Source organism: Palaemon carinicauda, unplaced genomic scaffold, assembly GCF_036898095.1.
Source record: "Palaemon carinicauda isolate YSFRI2023 unplaced genomic scaffold, ASM3689809v2 scaffold358, whole genome shotgun sequence".
Classification (NCBI taxonomy): domain Eukaryota; kingdom Metazoa; phylum Arthropoda; class Malacostraca; order Decapoda; family Palaemonidae; genus Palaemon; species Palaemon carinicauda.
Window position 1 is genome coordinate 67522 of NW_027171262.1, and position 25804 is coordinate 93325.

At 39.2% G+C, this 25804-nt stretch overlaps 2 protein-coding genes across 2 annotated transcripts; both read left to right on the forward strand.

Annotated features, from left to right (window-relative positions):
- The first annotated feature begins 14907 nt into the window (after positions 1-14907).
- On the forward strand, positions 14908-15495 carry LOC137636691 (uncharacterized). The gene has a single exon (XM_068369072.1). It carries the CDS (start codon positions 14908-14910, stop codon positions 15493-15495), a length of 588 nt encoding a protein of 195 aa, XP_068225173.1.
- A 648-nt stretch (positions 15496-16143) lies between these two features.
- LOC137636692 (uncharacterized) lies at positions 16144-17262 on the forward strand. Its single transcript, XM_068369073.1, has one exon. The coding sequence runs from the start codon at positions 16144-16146 to the stop codon at positions 17260-17262; it is 1119 nt and encodes a 372-aa protein (XP_068225174.1).
- Positions 17263-25804: the final 8542 nt, after the last annotated feature.

The following is a 25804-nucleotide window of genomic DNA, read 5'->3' on the forward strand; positions in this document are numbered from 1 at the left end:
CCTGCATAGGAGTTCTGGTTACAGCAGGATATGCAACAGTGGTTTTCAAAGCATTGCCTTTTGAAGAGGAGGTTTGGACAGTTATTAAAGGTTTTTACTTGATCTTTGAAAGGTCAAAGGATCCGTGCTTTTCAAAGTGGTTGCATACTTTTTCTGATGCAAACTCACAGTTTCTGCAGTTGCATTTGACTTGGTGAATGGAGAAAAACTCATCCTGGACAGTTTTGCTCTTGATTCCAACAACAACAAGAATGAATATGTTGACACTGTGCCATTCATAATCCCTGCAGAATTGACATTTGCAGTTCGCTGAATACTCCTTGCAGTGTCTGTTCTCTTTGTATAAGTGAGTCCATGCCCAGACACCTAAATAGAAGACATACATGGCAGGCACAGAAGGGAGACTGGTGTCTCCTGTGCCGGGTAAGCACGTACTAGCACTGGCAGAGAGATCCTCTCAGTCTGGGAATGAGCTGAGATTGCCTTGCCTTATGCAATACACTGTCTCTTTCATAGGCAGTTTGTAAGACTCTTCTATGCTGACTTGTTAGATTGTCCAGCCTTGTGCTACTAAGGGTGGAGAGGGGGTTATTCATATATGGTCAGTCTCTAGGGTATTGTCCTTCATTTAAGGTATTATTATTGTCTCTTGCCTCTGTTATTCCTAAGAAACCTTTGAACCTTAAGGACAGCAATAAAGTTGCATGGGCCCATGCTCTTGATTGGCCTCTAGGCTTCAGCCTTATGTATGAGAGAGAGAGAGAGAGAGAGAGAGAGAGAGAGAGAGAGAGAGAGAGAGAGAGAGAGAGAGAGAGCTTCTAGTTCTTGGTTCTTTACAAATCACAGCGTTTTTTAGGTGTGAAGATTTTCCCTGATTGCACATCAACATTTTAAGTGAAATCAACGACTTTTTATATTTACCTTTAAATGAAACTAAAAAAAATATAAAAAATACTAACTATTTCATTCATTTAAAAATAAATTTATCAAGAAATGCAAATTATCTCGCATTTATGTTTCTATTTCTGATTTCTAAAAAATAACAAAGTGATGAGTTCTTCACCATGCGTTGTTAGATTGTTTACCTACAGGCCAACCAAGGGAAAAACCCGTGCCAACAACAAGTGTTGGCTTTAATACCCCAAGATGAAGAATAAGAAGATTGAAAATTATATAATCACTTGTTAGTTTTTGAGGAGTACAGATTAAATTCTGCTCCTTATTATATTCACTTAAATACAAGTAGAATCATTACAATTACCTGAATTTACCAGCAATGGATCATGACAGTTGTCACCTCGCCTAAAACGTTAAGCTGCGCGTCTGACCAATTTGTACTGTTTATTCTGCACAGATAATTTATTTGTATTGTTGATACCATAAAGAAGTTTAATTTGTATTGTTTGTACCACAAAGACATTACTATAATCAAAACTTATTTACTGACCTAAATTTCTCCCTCAGATATGTTTTGTCAATAAATAATGTTAATGAAAAGAGATTATGAAGTATTTAATAACACCAACAGAAGTCAACGACAAGAGCTTGTTTCCAGATGAACGCTCCATAATCTTGCCACTTTTCACATATCTTAAAATCATACTGTGATAAATTACACAATACATACGAAAAACCTATTATATACTTTCTTTGAATACCAGAATCTACTAAAATTATGGAATTAATAAGACTCACAATGGATGAGAGCTTGCAAGTAGGTACTGTCAAATAGTGAGGGAATTGCTGTTGTCACTCGGAGGTGGAATTATGAATTTGTTTACTTGCTATTTTTATGCAGATTATGGAACACTTATAGTATCCTCAAACTGAAAAAAAAAAAAGTGCTATTAATAGAACCTAACCTATACGGAAAGAATTGCAAATCCTTTTCTATGTGCACTTAAATCGGTGCCGGTTTAGCATGTGGCCTACCTTTTTTTATTCTGTTTTAGTATGCTCCCTACCTGGTTTAATAGGTTAGGTTAGGTCCAGTCAGGTAAAGTTAGATCACATACTAAAACAGGTAGAACTACGTAGGCCATAATCGAAAGGTAGGCCACATACTAAACCGGCACCCTTAAATCGAAGGCTTTTTAGACATTTTTCTAAATGATGAAAGAAATGGAGGCTAACGATCCGGTGAGGAACATTTCTTCAGATGAAACTGAATCCAGACACCCTTAACTTTATCAGTACAATAACCTTAACAAGAAAATAAGTGGTGTTCCAGGTGTACTTGGCCCAGTCTTATTTTGCATCTATACTATTGGTCTATCAAGATTGCTACAAAGGCATAGTGTGAAGTTCAAATTATTTACAGATGACACACAGTTTTACTTCTCCATAAAACGGATTTTGAGCAAAGCGGAAAATCTATTTTTGGGTGATATTGCCATGTCGTCCTGATGGATGGTTCCTTTAGGTAGCTTTCTAAGGGATATTTGGCTAAATTGATACTCTCAGAGAATTGACCACAGGTCTCCAGAATTCTGATCAGCTTGTCGAATTTGATGTCAGAGGAAACCTTCTGAAGTGGATAAACGGTTATCTCAGTAACAGAAAATCACGTGTTTTCTTTAAGAGTGCATGTAACTCCTATGGAAATTTTGAGCTTGGCACACCTCAGGACGGTGTATTGAGCCCATTTCTTTTCAATATACTTATGCACCGTGTACTGTCTCTCCTCCCTGCTATCCCTGGAACCACTGTAACCTGCTATGCTGATGATGTCTGCATCCACTCCACTACCCCTCGAGACCTTCAGCGTGTCCTTCAAGACTTCGAAAGGTCCTGTACCTCCTGCGGCCTCATATTCTCCCAAGAAAAAAGCAGGATCTTCTCTGCGCGGAACCTCCGAGACCTGCCAGTGTTCACTATGGGTGGGAATATTATACCTCACTGCACACAGTATACATATCTACAGTAGGTGCACCAGTCTGGATCACCCCTACTATACCTGTATGACAACGAATCCACCCCATGGTGAAAAACCTTCTTGATCGACTGGAGCCTCGCTTCACTCCCATCAAGTGGCTTGCGACCAGGGCCACAGGCATATCTATCCCTGTGGCTAAAACCCTCTATATCCTCTTCCTAAGGTAAGTTGTTGACTATTTATCTCCTGCTTTAATTCAATTACCCAGACAGTCATTACAACCTCTAGAACTGTTCCAAAATAGAGTAATGAGGTTTATCCTTGGATGCCCTCCTTCCACTCGGATAGTCAACATGCAGACCGAACTCATTTTACCTCCATTAATAGAGGGAATTTATGCCAATGTAACTTTGTTTTCTGTTAAATGTCTACACACTCCACAATTTACTTCAACTTCTCTGCTGTCCTCAGAGCATCACTTGACGAAGATGCACCAAGACCTCAACTCCGGCCAGGGGGCCATAACCTAGTTAGGGGAGTATGTGAAAATCTTCGACACCTTGATATGGTGTACCTGAGAAAGCAGTCATCCAAGATTTGCCACCATGGCGGGTTCCTATTCCTGCCCATACCTGCCCATACCAGTCTACAGAAACAGCTGGTTTTGGAAACAATATCCAAAGTGTCAATTTCAGTTCCTGCAGGACACCACATCTAAATTGACGGCTCAATACAGGCAGATGGAAGTGCAGCATGTGCCATGTTCTCCCTAACTTTAGAACCTCCTGAGGGTGGGTGGCATGGTCGCAGGTTGCCAAACTCATCCAGTTCCACTTATTGCGAACTTCAAGGTATATGGGATGCAGTAACTGTACTTGTTAGAAGAAATGTGAATGGATTGGTGATCTGTGACTCCAAATCTGCACTCCAGGCACTGACATCTTCTAGGCCCAGCTGTAGCCGTGTTGTGCGAGACATACTGTGTCAACTCGCTGCTGCTTACAATGCCTCACTTGTCGTGTCCTTCATGTGGATGCCCTCCCATATTGGGCTTGCTAGGAATGACATGGTGGACAGTCTTGCTAAAGCTGTAGGCACGCTGGACCTTGATGACAGAAATGATGAGCCCTCACTTCGCTGCCTTAAACATAGAATATATTCAGCAGCTTTTGCCTGTACAGTACAGCGTAGGGATGCAGAGAGGGGCACTAGTGTTTCCATACAACATCATGATAACTTTCTGCATAGCCGTCACAAGTACCGGCGTCGTGGACTCATGGTGCGTAGGCATAATGTCGTAAGTGCCAGGATAAGGTTGGGATATCGTCCTGTGTGGCAGGTTGCACAGACACTAGATATAACACACTACACCTCATGTAAACTGTGTAACCTTGCTAATGCCAATAACCTTAAACACTATTGCCTTCATTGTCCTACTGTCAGGAATCTGTTACCTCAAGGACAAAAATTTACTTCAAACCTGTCAATATTCACTCAAAGATGACCACCTAGACGTAATTTTGACTCGTCATCCACAGTCTGGTGGCTGCTAAACTATCTGATGCACTTGTTGTGATAATGGAACACGATCTCATATATGTTATTTTTGTAACTGATACACTGTGAATTCAATGCTGTAATTTTTCTTTTCATGTTGATTTCTGATGTACTGTATGTAATTGCCAATATGTAACTTGGTTTGACGTCTTTGGGCGTAATAAATTTGATAAATAATAATCTCTCTCTCTCTCTCTTAAGCGGGTGTCTCGGAATTGTGTAAAAATATTAGAAAATAATTTATAATATTGTCCAAATTTTAGTATTTTGAATTAGACAAAATTAATGATATCTACATAGCTAAACGGATTGATGATTCCATAGCCAGGTTTTGTATAGTCAGCTTCATAAAGTAATGACGCCATATTTTGTTGAGAGAATCGGAACTTTCCTTTGATAAATAACAAATGGTGATTCCTCTTGTGTTCAGAGGCATAAATAAGAACTGTTCTGGATGATCTGTAATGTGAGAAATGCTTCATTTAACTGAATAGTAATTCCATTTACGATTATTAGACTTAATAAACGACATCTTGCTTGAGTCTTGTCCTGAGTGAATTATTCTTACCAACTAATCTGCTGGCCTTATTAATTAGTCCATGAATTATATATATATATATATATATATATATATATATATATATATATATATATATATATATATATATATATATATATATATATATATATATATATATATATATATATATATATATATATATATATATATGTAGAGCTGAAAAGTCCCTATATTTCTCGCTATTTTACCGTAATTTAAATTTCCCTCCATTTAGAGATATGTACCTACTGGACTGAGGTCGAGTGGAGAGCTGGGTTTCCTTTTCTGATGTTGAACTGCCAAATGCGCCAGAAAAGCCCTAAATTATTTTCTTTTTCTAAGATACAACATTAATTGTGGGAAATGATTCCAGGAGAGCCTCCCTGCTCTGATTCCCTTATCCGGGCCTGGAGGAATAGTGCCAACACTCTCCGACTCAACAACCCAGTGAACCGCAATGAACAATGGTTTGTTAATGTCAAAGAAAAATATATGTTGGGACATTACTCTAATATAGTGAGTGTAATCAGGAGCAGATCCTATTCTGAACTCCTCAAAAAGAGAACAACTCTAGGTAATGTTCAAGGACCATCGACTTAGAGGAGAGAGAGAAAAGACCCGATTTTTATGATTTATCAAAATACTAGAGAAAGAAACAAAAATGCAATATATTTAGTATTTCTATTTATATTTAGCTTTTAAATGCATTTTGTAGGTGGTGTGTATATATATATATATATATATATATATATATATATATATATATATATATATATATATATATATATATATATATATAAAATGACAGAAGGTTATGGTGACTGAGTGGTAGCGTCCTTGCCTGATGATTACCAGACGGGTTTGAGTCCTGCTCAAACTCGTTAGCTTCTTTGGTCGCTGCAACCTCTTTATCATTATGAGCTAAGGATGGGGAGTTTGGGGGAGCCACTAGCTTTATCTGCTGAGTCATACGCAGCCATTGCCTGGCCCCCCTTGGTCCTAGCTAGGATGAAGATGGGGTTTGGGCGATAATCATATGTATAAATGGTCAGTTTCTAGGGCATTGAGCTGCTTGATAGGGTAATGTCAGTGTGCCTTGCTTTGCCATTCATGAGTGACCTTTAAACCACCAATCCTAACCCTGGCCTTCCTCTTGCAACTTCTATCATCAACTCTTGCATTCATCACCTTCTTCAGCAGACAGCTATTTTCCATTCACTCGAAATGGGCAAACTTAAATAGCTTTTGGGAGTAGTAGGCTGGCCAGGGCACTAGCCACCCGTTGAGATACTACCACTAGAGAGTTATGGGGTCTTTTGACTGGCCAGACAGGACTACATTTGATCCTTCTCCCTGGTTATGGTTCATTTTCTTTTGCTTACACATTCACAGACCGAATAGTTTGGCCTATTCGTTACACATTCTCTTCTTTCTTCATACCCCTGACAACACTGAGATTACCAAACAATTCTTCTTACTGCACTGTAATTGTTCAGTGGCCCCTTTCCTCTTGTTAAGGGTAAAAGAGACTCTTAAGCTATGGTAAGCAGCTCTTTTAGGAGAAGTACATTCCAAAATCAAACCATTGTTCTTTAATCTTAGGTAGTGCTTTAGCCTCTGTTCTATGGTCTTCCACTGTCATTGGGTTAGAGCTCTCTTGCTTGAGGGTACACTCGGGCACACTGTTCTATCCTATATCTTATTTTTCTTCCTCTTGTTTTGTTAAAGTTTTTATAGTTTATAAAGTGATATTTATTTTAATGTTGCTCTTCTTAAAATATTTATCTATCCTTTTTTCTTTCCTCACTGAGCTATCTTCCCTATTGGAGCCCCTGGGCTTATAGCATCCTGCTTTTTCAACTAGGGTTGAAGCTTAGCAAGTAATGATAATAATGATAATAATAATCTAACTGAATGGTAATTCCCTTGACGATTACTAGACCTAATAAACGAATTGGTTTTCATCAAATCAAAATGTTATGTTAGCCACACGTGGTTGAGATGGTGTAGGATCAAGTGTACATACGCAGAGGTGTAGAGAGGCATAACAAAGGAGTAGTTGTGTCTGTGGTCGAGATAGAATGACCCTACTCAAACTGAGTTGTTTCCCTTTTTTGCATATACCTTAATCCAGGACCCATTTAAGTGGGTCCTGCCTTAATCTGACGATCAACTGGGCCGATCATTCACATGTACATACATTATATTGCGGTCTATCGGCCTTTTTGAGATCATTTTGTACAGAGGTTTAACAAGAACGATTATCTCTGTAGAAAGTACTTATAGGGTTTATCCATAGATTTAACAAATTTGTATCTTATATCAGGTCCCATCCTGTGTTTTGTGTGTGTATATATATATATATATATATATATATATATATATATATATATATATATATATATATATATGTGTGTGTGTGTGTGTGTGTGTGTGTGTGTGTGTGTGTGTGTCTGTTTCTGATAATTTTTGTTAATGAAAGATATTGCGTCTGGTATGTCTGTGTCACTGTGCTTCCAGTTGTTTTGAACAAACAATGAATTTGTATTTTGAAATGTATAGGTATGGAGCATTGTTATGTTTAAGATGGTTATAACTTCCATTATTTATTTTTATATCTGAAGGTTTTGTTTGCATTCGTGTGATAGAAAGTTTTAGATATTTGAATTATCTCTTAATTATGATATTTATTAACCCTGGAAAGGTACGATGGGTCGTTTGCGACCCCGAGCGTCAAAAAAAAACAGGTTTTTTTCACGTGACTCACCCCCTTGGACTGAATTTGTGGGTGATCGACCTGCAGGAGGTGTCTCCCCTACACGCTCTAGTAGTGTCCAGATGTGCATTGCTGTAGCTGTACTCCTTCCCCGATTTCTGAGACGCGTCGGGGTCGAGCGCGACAGAGTTTACCCTTCTAAGGTAGTTTGCATAATTATCAAAGTTATTACGTATTATGAAATTGTCGTAGAATGGTGCAACTTGTATAGGTTATCAGCTGTGGAAAGTCTTGGTGGATTGTTTGGCTACCATGTGCATGATTTTTTTTTTAGTTAAAATGTCGTTCATCACCACGAGGACTATTTTACCGCGAGTGCCCCTTTTTAATTTTTTTTCCTTTTTTTGCCAAGTCATTTTTCCGTAAGATATTGCCAAATAGTGTCGTAAAACTTTTGCTTGTTTAGTGTTGGAAAGTGTGTCTAGATGATCTGGCTACCCATGCGTGACTTTGTTTTTGTCAGATACGACGTAGTTATTGGTATATTGGGTATTTAACTGCGGTTACCAATTTCTGTTTTTTTTCAATAGTTGGAAAAATACTACGTAGTAAGGAATTGCCGTATATTATTCATTTTTTTTTCATGTTTATGTGTTAGAAAGTGTGCCTTGATGGTTGGGCTAACATGTGCATGTCTTTTTTTTTATCTGAGATGCCGTATATTAGAATGTCGGGCATTTTACCGCGAGTGCCCCTTTTTCATTTTTTTGCATTTTTTTGCCAAGTCATTTTTCCGTAAGATATTGCCAAATAGTGTCGTAAAACTTTTGCTTTTTTAGTGTTGGAAAGTGTGTCTAGATGATCTGGCTACCCATGCATGATTTTGTTTTTGTCAGATACGACGTAGTTATTGGTATATTGGGTATTTAACTGCGGTTGCCAATTTCTGTTTTTTTTTCAATATTTGTAAAAATTTACTACGTAGTAAGGAATTGCCGTATATTATTGATTTTTTTTTCATGTTTATGTGTTAGAAAGTGTGCCTTGATGGTTGGGCTAACACGTGCATGTCTTTTTTTTATCTGAGAGGCTGTATATTAGAATGTTGGGCGTTTTTCCGCGAGTGCCCCTTTTTATTTGTTTTGCATTTTTTTGCTTAGTCATGTTACCGTAAGGAATTGGCAAGTAGTGTCGCAAAACTTATATTTTTATAGTGTTGGAAAGTGTTTCTAGATGATCTGGCTACCCATGCCTATTTTTTATTTAGCCAGATATGGCGTATATATAAGTATGTGTTCGATTTTCCTGTGATTGCCATTTTTTCGTTTTTTCCCATTTCTTTCAAAATTACTACGTACTAAGGAACTATCACAGAGTAATGATTCATTTATATGTTTATTTGTCGGAAAATGTGCCTTGATGGTTTGCCTAGCACGTGGCTGAAATTTTTTTTTTCTGAAATGCCGTATATTAGAATGGCCATTTTTCCACGAGTGCCCCTTTTTATTTGTTTTGTATTTTTTTGCTTAGTCATGTTACCGTAAGGAATTGGCAAGTAGTGTCGCAAAACTTATAATTTTATAGTGTTGGAAAGTGTTTCTAGATGATCTGGCTACCCATGCCTATCTTTTTTTTTTAGCCAGATATGGCGTATATATAGGTATGTGTTCGATTTTCCTGTGATTGCCATTTTTTCGTTTTTTCCCATTTCTTTCAAAATTACTACTTACTAAGGAACTATCACAGAGTAATGATTCATTTAGATGTTTATTTGTCGGAAAATGTGCCTTGATGGTTTGCCTATCACGTGGCTGAATTTTTTTTCTGAAATGGCGTATATTAGAATGTTAGCCATTTTTCCGCGAGTGCCCCTTTTTATTTGTTTTGCATTTTTTTGCTTAGTCATGTTACCGTAAGGAATTGGCAAGTAGTGTCGCAAAACTTATATTTTTATAGTGTTGGAAAGTGTTTCTAGATGATCAGGCTACCCATGCCTATCTTTTTTTTAGCCAGATATGGCGTATATATAGGTATGTGTTCGATTTTCCGGTGATTGCCATTTTTTCGTTTTTTCCCAATTCTTTCAAAATTACTACGTACTAAGGAACTATCACAGAGTAATGATTCCTCTAGATGTTTATTTGTCGGAAAATTTTGTTTACTTCTTTTTTGATTGAACATCATCAAATTTTTTTAGCTAAAATATTATATTGTTTTACATTTTTTTTTCGATTTTATTTCCCTTCAAAAAAATTTTTTTGGGTCAGAATTTTAATTTTATAACCGTAAAATAATCGACAATTATCCAGCAACCCACCATACAATTTTTATGCATATCAAATAATAATTAGATTATTAAATAACACCTTGAAATTGACATACCCTTCCTACATTTCAAGTGGCAGATTAGGGAGTCTGAGTCAGTGTGGTTGGCGGCCGTTTTGTGGACATATCCGAAGCGTAAGCTGCCCTATCTATATATATTCTTGTTCCCTATAGAATTTGTGATATTTTGGTATATTTTTACCTGCATAAATATCATATTATATATTAAATATATGTATTTTTTTACGAAATTTCTAAGTACTCAAAAAATTACCTCTAGATATGACCCCTGATATAAATGTAATTTACAAAATAATGAAGATTTTTTTACATATTTCTATTTTAGGATAACATATGTTTATTCCCTGAAAAAATTAGCCACTTCCTATTTCATTTGGGTACCCAAAAAATTCATGAAATTTGGACAAATTGTTTTGGCCAAAAAAAGTTACCCTTTTTTTCTCATTTCAGATCTTCACCTCCATGGGTCTGACTTCATCCAAAATACATCAAGATGTGTCCTAAACATTCAAGAATCAATTCCTAAAAGGATTTGTGTATATATGTATAAACTTTTTTTTTATGAATTTTTATGTCAGGTCTTTTTTTTTCTACTTAATTTTTTAAAATATTTATAATAAATAGTTTTTCTGCAGATGAGTAGTATTTATCTTTACAGTTGTTTTAAGCATTCATTGAAGTTTTTTTTGGCAAAAGAAAAAAGGAGGTTACTGCGAAAACTGATTTTTCAAGAATTTTTTTTGGCGTCGGGGTCGTTCGCGTCCGAGTATACCCTTAAAGGGGTGTCCGAGGAGCGTACCTATCCAGGGTTAAGACCTAGTCACTCCTCATTAAGGGTATAATCACTTAGGATTATTTTCCTTACAAACAACTTCTTTGTAAGATACGCCATAACGTATTTCCAAGAAATCTTTTGTGTTCTTTGTTAACCATGAGGATTAATTTGGTTTCCCTTATTACGTTCTCCAGGACCAACTCTAAGCGCCGAAAACATAACCTTATTTGGGCATAGCGATGGTCTAGCTCCATGATTGGTCGGCTCAGAGGGGCATCTCGCGCTAGACAGAGTGACATCACGGCCCCGGACCTTGGCAGTGCATGGCTGTCCGCTCTGGTGTGAGAATCTCTGCGCTCAGCTTGCTGTGTTGACTGATGAGGTGATTTAGGAGTGTCTCTCCGTGCGATAACTAATCACTAATCACTCGCAGGAGATTAACGGTACCACCTGTGAATGTTCTTTGGAACTGAACTTGAAACAGAATTGGCGTTGGGAAAAGATGTAAGTCTATTATTTATTCTAATGAACCCTATTACAATTAATGTAATCCTGTACCATTGCTGTATTTTATTTTTCTATTGACAAGCTGTTTTTTTTTGTTTGCAGATAAAACCTCGTCCGATATACAAGTTGTACTCTTCAATATATCTAATTATAAAAGACGTGAGTTTCAAGACCTACACGCCAATAACTTAGAACTTTAGCCGAGAGAGTGAACCCCTCTCTGGTGTTCTAGAGTTTTAGATCTTTTCCCAACGCCAATTCTTAGATGACTGATTGTAACCTGACTATCAAGAAGTGAATCTTTCTCAGACGTTGACGCCGAGCTGGGAACATCGTCATCATGTCGGAGAGATCATTAAAATCAAGAACGTCATCCAAGAGCAACACAGTCGAGGTCCGCCGAAAGCTGTTAAAAGCGCAAGCTAACTTAGCCAAGGTTCAACTGGAGGCACGCTTAGAAGAGGAAGAACGTGCAGCCAAGAAGAAAGCTGAAGCTGATGAACTCGCTGCTCAGAGAGATGACGAGGATCGGGCCGCTAGAGGACTAGCGGACCCTGCATTGCTGAAGGCCGAGCTCGAGGTTCAGAGACAGCAACTTGAATACGAAATTAGATCGGAGGCAGGAGAGTCGCAATGTGGTTCGGAAGTGTCTTCACATACCGGAAGCGTGAGAGTTCCCAGTGTAAAGGTCGTGGAGACTGAACATGGATCGAGGATCAATCAATGGAAGCTAAGTGTCGCCCACCACCACGAGAATGACCCAAGTGCTATGCGGACATTGGACTCTGTAGAACATACAAGAGGACCAGAATGCCATTCTACACCCATGGAAGTCCACTCACGGCCATTGGATCCCACCTCAACTCCTTTCACACCACGACATGCCACGTTTGAACCCTCTGTCACTGACCCCTTGACCAACAACTCTCAAGTGCTTAAGGCACTCGAATGCACTCTTGCTAGCAGCAATGAGTTGGCGCGGTCAACGCTGTTACCACCTACTAAACTTGAGCACTTTGGAGGCGACTTCACCAAATTTAATTGGGTCAAGATGTCCTTCAAATGGCACATTGAGAACAATACCTCGGACCCAGAGCGCAGGCTGAACCACTTGTATCATATCCTAGATGGGCCTCCGAGAAACCTGGTTGAGCACTGCTTGCACCTGTCACCGACAATTGGGTACGATGAAGCTTGGAAGCAGCTGAGTGAATTTTACGGCAGAGAAGTCGATGTTACCGAAGCTTTTATTCGTCAGCTTCTCGAAAGGAAGGTTATTCGTCAGCTTCTCGAAAGGAAGGAAATCCCAGCAGGTGATAGCGAAGGTTTAATGAACTATGCTTCTTACCTAAAGAAGGTGAAGGCAGCACTGTGTGCAAATTACACTAGAATTGAGCTGCAAGAAACAATAAGTAAGATAGTGGAAAAGCTCCCTCACCCTCTTCGGGTAAGATGGGTCTCCAAGTACCTGGAACACGAACACAAGCTTCCAGCCCTGATCACCTTTGTGGAGAGACATGCACTGGTTGCTAAAGAACTGAAGTACTACGAGTGCAACCGTCGTCCATCCAAGGGCAAACCAGAGGACACGAGCAAGCCGATTAAAGCTAAAGCCTTGCCTGTTCACCACAGCTCTCCTTCCGACAATGGGATATATTGTGTATACTGCAAGAAAAATAAGCACGGAATTCAGTCGTGCCACCGATTCCAAAGCCTTAATTTGGATGACTGCTGGAATGCTGTGGTGGATGCCAAACTCTGCTTCAGATGCCCAAATGTCGCGCACAATCACGAAGCCTGTGAAGAAGAATCTACGTGTGGCAAGTGCGGCTTGGGGACGCATCACACGCTCTTGCACTATGTGAAGTAAACCCCTCCAAGGGACAGTGCAAACTCCAAGAGAGCAACTGTGTCCAAGACATCTGACAAACCTAAAGCGAAGGCCGGGACGACTAGCAATACACCACCTGATAGAACTAACACCGAAACCGCTCCAGAGGCTGGGACTCCTACGACAATGGGGCACGTACACGCCATGTCCACTGACCGACGACCGGATAATTGTACAATGTTGAAGCTTATCCCAGTCATGGTGAACGGAACGTGCACTACGGTCGGCTTAATAGATGGAGGAGCCGCACCCACGTTAGCCGCAAGGAGCCTAATAGATCGGCTAGGTGTAACGGGAAGGCCTTGCAACCAGACCATGGTGACAGAGGCCGGTACGTTCGCCTGCAAGGAAGTGGTCCAACTCACCCTTGGTAACATCAACGGAGGTGAGGAGGAAGAACGAGTAAAAGAAGTCTTTGTTACTGGCAAAATTAATGTGTCGACGGACTACATAATGCCTTCGGACCGGCTGAAGAGATGGCCACACATGGCAGACGTAGATCTGCAAAGTATGCCAACTTACCACGAACAGGTCCAGCTTATTATCGGGTTAGAAACGACCCTGAATCGAATCATTCTGGAGCAACGCCACGGCACTGCCAATGAGCCATCCGCCTACCTAACCAAGCTTGGTTGGGTGGCTTTCGGTCCTACTGGAGACCGGTGTGCATCGGAGGTCTCACCCGTGCATCATGTTCATCGAAAATTTGACCCTCAAGACTTGCCAGAGCTACTGCAGAGTCATTTTAATAGAGATTTCTTTGAAAAGGAATCCCTCTCTAGATTGGAAGATTCCCTAGAGGATAAGAGATTCCTGGCCACCTTGAATAACACGACACAGCATCGACATGGAAAGTACGTGGCCAAGCTGCCATTCAAGGGCAATTCGACGAGCCCGAAGCTTGAAAAGAAGACTAGAAAATGACGAAGCTTACAACACATCCTACGTAGCTCAGATGGAGAAATATACTGATAAGGGCTACGCAGAAAGGGTTCCTGTAAGTCAGCTAGACAGGAAGGACGGGCGCGTATGGCTCATGCCGCACCACTCTGTCAGGCATCCTGTCAAACAGAAAGACCTAGTGATCTTTGATCTGAAAGCAAGGCACCGGGGAACATCTCTCAACGAACATCTGATGCAAGGCCCCGACCTCACCAATAGCCTGACGAGTGTTCTCCTGCGTTTTAGAGAGGGTCAACATGCCATCACAGCAGACGTGCAGGAGATGTTCCATCAGGTGAAGGTACCTGAAGAGAACAGAGAGTGCCTGAGGTACCTTTGATGGCCAGAAGGTGTCTCCAGCAGAGAACTGCAAGTCTTCAGAATGACGTCCCACGTTTTTGGCGCAAGATCATCGCCGAGCGTCATTAACTTCTGCTTACGCAAAACAGCCCTGGACTTCGGAAGCAAGTATAACGAAAAAGCTTCTAACTCTATACGTCGCAACTTCTACGTCGACAACCTCCTTAAGGCGATGGATGATGAGGAAGAATGATTTAAACTGACCAGAGATCTGATCAACCTGTGCGGGGATGGAGGTTTCCGTCTTAACCAATGGACCTCCAGCAGCAAGCGAATTCTAGCTGCAATCCCCGGAGAAGAACGAGACGACTCTGTGGCTGTCCTAGACTTGAATAAGGATGAGCTGCCAACTGAACGAGCCCTGGGGATCCATTGGAATATGAGCATAGACGTGTTCACGTTCAGAATCGTCCTTAAAGACAAACCTTTCAACCGACATGGTGTGCTCTCTGTTGTTGCATCGATCTACGACCCCTTGGGCTACTTATCCCCCGTCACTTTCATCGCGAAGATCCTGTTGCAAGAAATGTGCCGAAGGAAGCTCTCGTGGGATGAGGAGATGTGTGCTGATGAACTTGTTCGATGGAAGACCTGGCTCGCGCAGTTGCCACAACTGGAAGAGTTCCAACTACGAAGGTCCTTCAAACCACCAGACTTCGGAGATGTTGACACCCTTCAGCTGCACCACTTTGCAGATGCAAGTCAGACAGGCTATGGTGTAGTCTCTTACTTTCATGTAGTTGGTGTCAACGGAAAGATTCATTACACTCTCGTCATAGGACGGGCGAGAGTCGCCCCTCTGAAAAGGACCAGCATCCCTCGTCTTGAGCTGACGGCGGCTGCTTTCGCTGCACAGAAGGACTCAAAGCTGAAGACTGAGCTCGATCTGAAACTGGCCCCGTCAGTCTTCTGGACTGATAGCACATTAGTGATGAAATATCTCAGAAATCCGACTGCGAGGTATTAGATCTTCGTGGACAATAGTGTCAATCTCATTAGGGATACATCCAACATTATGGCGTGGAGATACATCAATACTACTGCGAACCCAGCACACCTCGCATCACGTGGCCTCTCCGTCACTGACTTCCTCCAATCATCTTTGTGGTTTTCAGGACCAGATTTCCTCAAGATGGATGAAACGCACTAGCCAACCATGCCCGAAGACGTTGTCAGAGGAGAGCTTGATCCAGACGCCGAAGTGAAGACTTCTCCCGTCTTCGATATAAGGAAGAAAGAACCAAAGTTCATTGAATCAATAGCGGCAATATTCTCCTCCTGGTTGAAGTTTCTCAGGACTGTCGCGTGGATGACAAGATTTATCCGCCACATGCAGAAAGCTCGCCCATACAGCGGCGACTCACTCTCGAGTGCGGAGCTGCGTACCGCGGAGAATTTGATCTGGAGACTGACCCAAAGGCAAGAGTATGAAGAAGAGTTAAGCACCCTCTCGAAGAAGGAAATATCGCTGAAGAGGTCTAGTTAATTAATCAAGCTAAGACCATTTCTCGAGGATGGATTGCTCCACGTTGGTGGTCTATTGCAGAAATCAACACTGGCAGATACGGCCAAGCATCCAATCATCCTACCCAGCAGTTCTCTGGCGGTCAAGCTTATGGTGAGAGCCACGCACGAGTCCTGCGGTCATTGTGGCCAGAGCCACCTGATGACCCAGTTGAGGACAAACTACTGGATCGTCCGGGGAAATGCGATAGTCAAGACTGTCATTCGAGAATGCTTGGTCTGTCGCAGACTAAGTCGTCGTCCTGTAGTTCAGGTGATGGCTGAACTGCCATCCGACCAGCTTTGTCCAGATGAACCCCCCTTTACTAATACTGGGTCGGACTGCTTCGGACCTTTCTTAGTGAAGCATGGAAGGTCCACAGTGAAGCGTTGGGGTGCTATTTTTACGTGCCTCACCTCGCGAGCAGTCTACCTGGAAGTGATCAATACAATGGAACAACACTCCTTCGTCAATGCCATCAGGCATTTCATCGCTTGTAGGGGGCCTATCAAGAGAATGTGGTCCAACAACGGGACCAACATTGTGGCCATGGAACGAGAGCTAAGAGAAGCTCTCCAGCGCTTCAACGAAGGAGAAATCAGAGACACACTCTCGATCCGAGGCATAGAGTGGAACTTTCATCCACCACGTGCCTCACACTTTGGCGGAGTGTGGGAGCGTCTGATCAGGTCCGTCCGAAGAGCCCTTACAGCGGCCTGTCTCCAACAAGTCACGACTGATAAAACGCTTCGCACTCTGTTCTGCGAATTGGAGGCTGTTGTTAATAGCCGACCTCTGACGAAGATCAAAGGCGACCCGAACTGCCCTGCCCCTCTCACGCCTAACATAATCCTAACTTTGAAAGGGTCACACGATCCCCTCACCTACACATACAAGAAGGACATGTATGTGAAGAGGCGATGGAGACAGGCACAGTTCCTCGCTGACGAATTCTGGCGCAGGTGGATACAGGAGTATCTCCCTCTGCTTCAGGAGTGCCAGAAGTGGTCAGTCCCAAAGCGTGACATCAACGTCGGTGACGTCGTTCTAACGCTGGACGAGCGGCCTCCCCGAGGCAGCTGGCCTCTAGGGAAAGTCATGGAGGTCACTCGGAGTGCTGACGGTCGCGTACGTCAAGCTTTGATCAAGACTGAGAACGGCGAGTTCAGTAGGCCCATGCAGAAACTGTGCCTTCTCTTGGAAAATGAGAAAGGCGATGATATAAAGTGATGTATATGAGGTTTAATTAGCGTACACCGAGCGCTGCTCGCTGCCTTTTGTAAATTTTGAATTTTATTATTTGAGTTGAAAATATAGCAAGGTCATTTGAATGAAGTAACTCAAGTGATGCCGTATCTACGGAAATATTTAGCCCATGACCAAATAGGGGCGGTGTAAGATATGCCATAACGTATTTCCAAGAAATCTTTTGTGTTCTTTGTTAACCATGAGGATTAATTTAGTTTCCCTTATTACGTTCTCCAGGACAAACTCTAAGCGCCGAAAACATAACCTTATATGGGCATAGCGATGGTCTAGCTCCATGATTGGTCGGCTCAGAGTGGCATCTCGCGCTAGACAGAGTGACGTCACGGCCCCGGACCTTGGCAGTGCATGGCTGTCCGCTCTGGTGTGAGCATCTCTGCGCTCAGCTTGCTGTGTTGACTGATGAGGTGATTTAGGAGTGTCTCTCCGTGCGTGAAGGACCAATCACACATTTGGCTCGATAACTATTCACTCGCAGGAGATTAACGGTACCACCTGTGAATGTTCTTTGGAACTGAACTTGAAACAGAATTGGCGTTGGGAAAAGATGTAAGTCTATTATTTATTCTAATGAACCCTATTACAATTAATGTAATCCTGTACCATTGCTGTATTTTCTTTATTGACTTGTATTTATGTATTATAATGAACCCTATTGCAATTAATGTAATCCTGTACCATTGCTGTATTTTCTTATTGACGAGCTTTTATTTTTTTTTTTTTTTTTGCAGCTAAAACCTTGTCCAATATACAAGTTGTACTCTTCAATATATCTATTCATAAAAGACATGAGTTTCAAGACCTACACGCCAATAACTTAGAACTTTAGCCGAGAGAGTGAACCCCTCTCTGGTGTTCTACACTCTTCATGTCATTCAGTATCATGCACTCAATAACCCTGAGCAGGAAAAAAGATCCTTTGAAGATAATATACCTCTTAAAGCATCCTAATGACTAACTTACACATCAGTCACAAAACTTGAACTACTCCACCAGAGTTTGTAAAGCATTTGGATGGGGTTACTCTTGATACACAACCTCAACCGAGTACAGGTTCATGGTAACGAAGTGTTATTATCAGATCCATAATCTATGAACATAACCCATAAAGACACTTGGAAATTAACATATTTGTCATATGCATGAATAATTTTAAGGCACAGAATAAAATACATTTTCATATAAAAGTACAAAAATACAAAATACAGTAAAAAAAGTATAATTATCTCAAATTTCCTCAATTACTCTAGAGGGAGGAACAATACTGCAAGCACCTCTGGTTTGTACTCTTTCGTTCACATTCGGATTGATAATTTACATTTCCTGCATTTTTACTAACCACTGTTCTTGTCCTACAAAAGGTTTTACTTTGTCAGCAGCACGTTCAATAATGGTGTGGTCAAACAAGTTTTTCAACTCATATTTAGCACCATCCCTAAACACTTTAGTTACTACATAAAGACCAGACCATCTTGGGTTTAGTTTCTTACTTGTGCTGGGAATCACACTTTCATTTTTAACCCATACAAGACAGTTTTCATCCACTCTCTTATTCTTCCTCTTTTGATTGGCTAATGCGTGATACCTGCTGGTCATCTCTCTATGAGTTTTTTTAATTATTTCATGTGCTTTTGCAATAGCAATCTCTTCTACACCATCATTTTTTGTGGGTAACACACTAGTAACTTGCGTAGGGGTGCTGCGAGAGAAGAATACATAGTGAGGCTGTTCACCAAGAGTGGTATATACAGCAGAAATGAGCACATGCTGTGTTTCACCTAAGTACTTTGGCCATTGATAAGGATGTCCTTTGCACATCACGTTTAGTACTGTCTTCATAGGTCTATGCATCCTTTCACTAACACTGTTTCCTTGTAGATGATATGGGTAATATAACCTGCATTGATCTTATGTTCGCGACATAATTCTCTAAATTGATTTGAAGTGAATTCAGCATCATTATCCTGAATGACAGTCATAGGTATACCAAAATCATTCATATACATAAGGAAGTTTTGCTTACCTCCTCTGTAGACTTACTTCGCAAGGGATAGGACTTAACATACCAGCTATAATGATCAATAACAGTCAATACATATCCATAACCATTTGCACCAGATAACATATCTGTTAAATCATGACTGGTTCTCTCTAAAGTTTTAGTTACTGGAGGCAATTCCTGAAACTGTTATTGCAAAGAACTACTAGCTTTACGTTTTTGACACATGACACATTCACTTACATATTTGGTAACATCAGATCGCAATTAAGGCCAATAAAATAAGTTTTCAATAGTATCAATTGTTTTGCGTATTCCTAAGTGACCTGACAATGATTCATGACCGAACTTCAAAGCTGGCTAGGTTAAATCCCTAGGACCTATTAATCTCAGCTGATACTAGAGGCTGATGATCTGTGTGAATAGTAAATGGAACACCCCAAAGAAGAGGATGAAGCCTACGACATGCTAAGACAATACCAAGTGCTTCTCTGTCAGTGGCACTGTAGCGCTGCTTAACTGGCTTCAGTTTCTTAGAGAAATATCCAACAAATTTCAACTGACCATCTTGCCTCTGCATCAAAACCGCACCTACATGATCTAAACTAGCGTCTGTAAATAATTCAAAGGGTTTAGTCATTTGAGCCTTTACTAACACTGGAGCAGTGACTATTGCTTGTTTCATCTGTTCAAAGCTGGACTGACAATTCTTTGTCCACAGGAAGAGTTATTTCTCTCTTGAGAGAATAGTCATGGGAACAGCAATTTTAGCATAATCCTTAATGCAGTGGTTCCCAACCTTCTTCCATTGGTGACCCAATTTCAGCTTGACCATACTTTTTGCGACCCCACTCAAATATCAAGGCTACCTGAATATTATTTTTTTTTTTAGATAAAAGAATATTATTGGTTAAAGTACACTGTTTATCATTGAATAGCAAAAGCCCAAAAATGCACTCATATAAAATATATAGTTTCTTTATATAAGACACAATGCATAATAGAATGTTATTGATATGAGTACTCAAGTATTATCATGATCATAAATATGATGTTCTTCATGTCATTCATGTGATGGTTAGAACTGCTTTCCATCGACAGTATCTCAATCCGCAGTGATGTATACGATAAAGCACAACGTAGTTCATCTTCAGCATGGAGATTAGTTCTCAGCTTTGACTTTATTAAAAGTACAAATCAAAAGGTCACTTCACACATATGTCGCAGAAGAGGGCATAACATTTTAAGCATACCTTTAGCCAAATTTGGATATCGACGTAACTGCTTTATCCAAAATTGAATCTCTTTTAGGGAATCAAAGTCAGCTTTAGCCGTGTTAGATCTAATAAGATCAGCAAATTCTTTTGGATATCTTTCAGGAATATTTTCAAATGGTTTATTCGAAGTAACGTGTGGGATAACCGAGGTTTTTCTGGAAAATATTGGCTAAATTCCTCTTTTAAGGTCTCTAAGAAGAATGAGTAACCTTTGAAAACTGTTTGAATGGAATATCAGAGTCATTTTATTCAACAGATGCATTTAATGTGGGAAGAATGCACAAATTTCTCTTTCGGCATTTACTTCAAGAGATCCAGCCTCATTAACCCTGGATAGGTACGGTCCTCGGACACCCCTTTAAGGGTATACTCGGACGCGAACGACCCCGACGCCAAAAAAAATTCTTGAAAAATCAGTTTTTGCAGTAACCTCCTTTTTTCTTTTGCCAAAAAAAACTTCAATGAATGCTTAAAACAACTGTGAAGATAAATACTACTCATCTGCAGAAAAACTATTTATTATAAATATTTTAAAAAATTAAGTAGGAAAAAAAAAGACCTGACATAAAAATTCATAAAAAAAAAGTTTATACATATATACACAAATCCTTTTAGGAACTGATTCTTGAATGTTTAGGACACATCTTGACGTATTTTGGATGAAGTCAGACCCATGGAGGTGAAGATCTGAAATGAGAAAAAAAGGGTAACTTTTTTTTGGCCAAAAAAAATTGTCCAAATTTCATGAATTTTTTTGGGTACCCAAATGAAATAGGAAGTGGCTAATTTTTTTAGGGAATAAACATATGTTATCCTAAAATAGAAATATGTAAAAAAATCTTCATTATTTTGTAAATTACATTTATATCAGGGGCCATATCTAAAGGTAATTTTTTGAGTACTTGGAAATTTCGTAAAAAAATACATATATTTAATATATAATATGATATTTATGCAGGTAAAAATATACCAAAATATCACAAATTCTATAGGGAACAAGAATATATATAGATAGGGCAGCTTACGCTTCGGATATGTCCACAAAATGGCCGCCAACCACACTGACTCAGACTCCCTAATCTGCCACTTGAAATGTAGGAAGGGTATGTCAATTTCAAGGTGTTATTTACTAATCTAATTATGATTGGATATGCATAAAAATTGTATGGTGGGTTGCTGGATAATTGTCGATTATTTTACGACTATAAAATTAAAATTCTGACCCAAAAAAATTTTTTTGAAGGGAAATAAAATCGAAAAAAAAAATGTAAAACAATATTTTAGCTAAAAAATTTGATGATATTCAATCAAAAAAAAAGTAAACAAAATTTTCCGACAAATAAACATCTAGAGGAATCATTACTCTGTGATAGTTCCTTAGTACGTAGTAATTTTGAAAGAATTGGGAAAAAACGAAAAAATGGCAATCACCGGAAAATCGAACACATACCTATATATACGCCATATCTGGCTAAAAAAAAGATAGGCATAGGTAGCCAGATCATCTAGAAACACTTTCCAACACTATAAAAATATAAGTTTTGCGACACTACTTGCCAATTCCTTACGGTAACATGACTAAGCAAAAAAATGCAAAACAAATAAAAAGGGGCACTCGTGGAAAAATGGCCATTCTAATATACGGCATTTCAGAAAAAAAAAATTTCAGCCACGTGCTAGGCAAACAATCAAGGCATATTTTCCGACAAATAAACATATAAATGAAATATTACTCTGTGATAGTTCCTTAGTACGTAGTAATTTTGAAAGAAATGGGAAAAAAACGAAAAAATGGCAATCACAGGAAAATCGAACACATACTTATATATACGCCATGTCTGGCTAAAAAAAAAAATAGGCATGGGTTGCCAAATCATCTAGAAACACTTTCCAACACTATAAAAATATAAGTTTTGCGACACTACTTGCCAATTCCTTACGGTAACATGACTAAGCAAAAAAATGCAAAACAAATAAAAAGGGGCACTCGCGGAAAAATGCCCAACATTCTAATATACGGCATCTCAGATAAAAAAAAAAGACATGCACGTGTTAGCCCAACCATCAAGGCACACTTTCTAACACATAAACATGAAAAAAAAATCAATAATATACGGCAATTCCTTACTACGTAGTAAATTTTTACAAATATTGAAAAAAAACAGAAATTGGTAACCGCAGTTAAATACCCAATATACCAATAACTACGTCGTATCTGACAAAAACAAAATCACGCATGGGTAGCCAGATCATCTAGACACACTTTCCAACATTAAAAAAGCAAAAGTTTTACGACACTATTTCGCAATATCTTACGGAAAAATGACTTGGTAAAAAAATTTAAAAAAATTAAAAAGGGACACTCGCGGTAAAATGCCCGACATTCTAATATACGACATCTCAGATAAAAAAAAAGACATGCACGTGTTAGCCCAACCATCAAGGCACACTTTCTAACACATAAACATGAAAAAAAAATGAATAATATACGGCAATTCCTTACTACGTAGTAATTTTTACAAATATTGAAAAAAAAACAGAAATTGGTAACCGCAGTTAAATACCCAATATACCAATAACTACGTCGTATCTGACAAAAACAAAGTCGTGCATGGGTAGCCAGATCATCTAGACACACTTTCCAACACTAAACAAGCAAAAGTTTTACGACACTATTTGGCAATATCTTACGGAAAAATGACTTGGCAAAAAAATGAAAAAAAAATGAAAAAGGGGCACTCGCGGTATAATGGTCCTCGTGGTGATGAACGACATTTTAACTAAAAAAAAAAACATGCACATGGTAGCCAAACAATCCACCAAGACTTTCCACAACTGATAACCTATACAAGTTGCACCATTCTACGACAATTTCATAATACGTAATAACTTTGATAATTATGCAAACTACCTCAGAAGGGTAAACTCGTACGCGAACGACCCCGACGCGTCTCAGAAATCGGGGAAGGAGTACAGCTACAGCAATGCACATCTGGACACTACTAGAGCGTGTAGGGGAGACACCTCCTGCAGGTCGATCACCCACAAATTCAGTCACAGGGGTGAGTCACGTGAGAAAAACCTATTTTTTTTTGACGCTCGGGGTCGCAAACGACCCACCGTACCTATCCAGGGTTAAAAAGGCATTTAGTTTTTCTTTCTGAAGTGGATGATTAAGAGAATTCAAAATTGTTAAAAATCTAATAAGTATGCTTGTTTTTGCCCAATTACTCATATCACCTAAGAAACTGGAAAGTTCTGTTCTTCCTTGCCAAGATAAGAATTCTCTAACCTCACTATTCAACCTTTTGGTAGCTACCTTACTTCAGTTTGTAACATAACTTCATACTTTGAATACATTTATTATGACACACTTTAGCAAACAAGCGGTTGTTCAATGCATCTGACTTTATAAAGTTAACTGCTTTAACAACTGATTGCATAACTTTTCAAATCTTTGGCAATGTTTCTGCAGAAAATACTTAACGATGTATCATGCAATGAATTCCAACAACTTGTGGAGAATTATTCTTTACCTTCTGTTGAAACCCTAATCTACGACCTAGCATAGAAGGTGCACAATCAGTACACACACCACCGACATTTTCCCACATCAATCCTCTTTTTTTAAGAAATTATTCTATTTCTTTATATATATATATATATATATATATATATATATATATATATATATATATATATATATATATATATATATATATATATATATATATATATATATATATATATATATATATATATATATATATATATATATATATATATATATATATATATATATATATATATATATATATATATACCACAGCTTTAGTTGTTTCTAATGGTCTGCAAGAAAGAAATTCATTCTTAAAATCGTCATAAACTAATAACCGAGGAAGATTACCTATATATGTTGATTCTTCAACTTTTATTGTGATGAGATCAATTGGAGATCTACAGTATGATTAGAAAGCGTTATAATTTCCGAGGATTTAACTCCCTTATCTTCAAATATGTCATGAACGATGTCTTTTGCAAAAGGTGAAATGAATTCCTCACCAATGACATGCGGTTTTTTTTTCTTTTTATTTTTCAATTTCTATCTGTCAAGAAGAGAATTTTTTAGATCCACATGCTTATTCTTAAAAAAAAAAATGGGCTTTCTTTACTGAACTTTGCATTTTTATACTCAAAATGTCGGGAATTTTTCTCCGACTTATTTAAAACTGCAATGATTCTAGGCCCGATGGAGTGGGCCGATGATAAGACCTTGAAGAGGTTCGCTTTCTAAAACAATTCAGGAGGGTTTCAATAAAATATGGTCAGAAAATCTGGTTTATTATAAAAATAATCATTTAAAAACACAATAACAAATCACGCTAATAAAATCTGAAGGACATCACGGGCGGTTAAGCCAATGTGTACTTAGAAACATCACGCAAAATGAAAGTTAGGTCTTCAACCTTACTGCACACGCAGTTACTCGATAATGACAAGTAATTGACTTAATCAAATACAGGCTCTCATGACCTTAGAACACGATAACCCTTAGGATGTTTGCAACATGTGCTCGTAAAACTCTAAGTCATGGTTGAACTAAACTGGCGAAATTACAACATTACTGTAATGACTCTATGGTAAATGATATACCGGTGTCTGCAGACATCATCTGAGGCATAAATCAAATACCTAATCCCAGGGATGAAAAATTTACAGACAGATAAAAAATGCACATAACTTACACTGACAAAGGAACCGACCTGGTACCGCGGTAGATAGGAGCCAGAGGCAGAGAGACACACTATAACTTCATAGACAGTACTTACGTCGTTCGGGGCTTAGGCAGAAATGCCGGGCCTTGCTCAGCATAGCTCAAAGGAAAACTACTGTCTCCTGCGCTAATAAATGGGTCCTTGTAAAATGCGCGGGAACTCTAACTTTATTTAATCAACAAGGGGTTTAATTCAGTTTCTTTATAGAATACAAGATAGAAAAACAGTTAAAGTCTTACGTTAAATCAAAGGATAAACTCAGTACTTCGGCTGAAGGCCGTAATTTGCCAGAATCTAACAAACTAGCGAGTCCTTGGCTCTAAACATATGCATCGATAATTTTGCCTGCATGAATGAATACAATATCATTTTTGTAAATTGTAAATAATAAAGACTTTGTTTTTCTGACACCCGCTCCTTCCCCGCTAGGTGGTAGAGATTTACGCCTCAATACT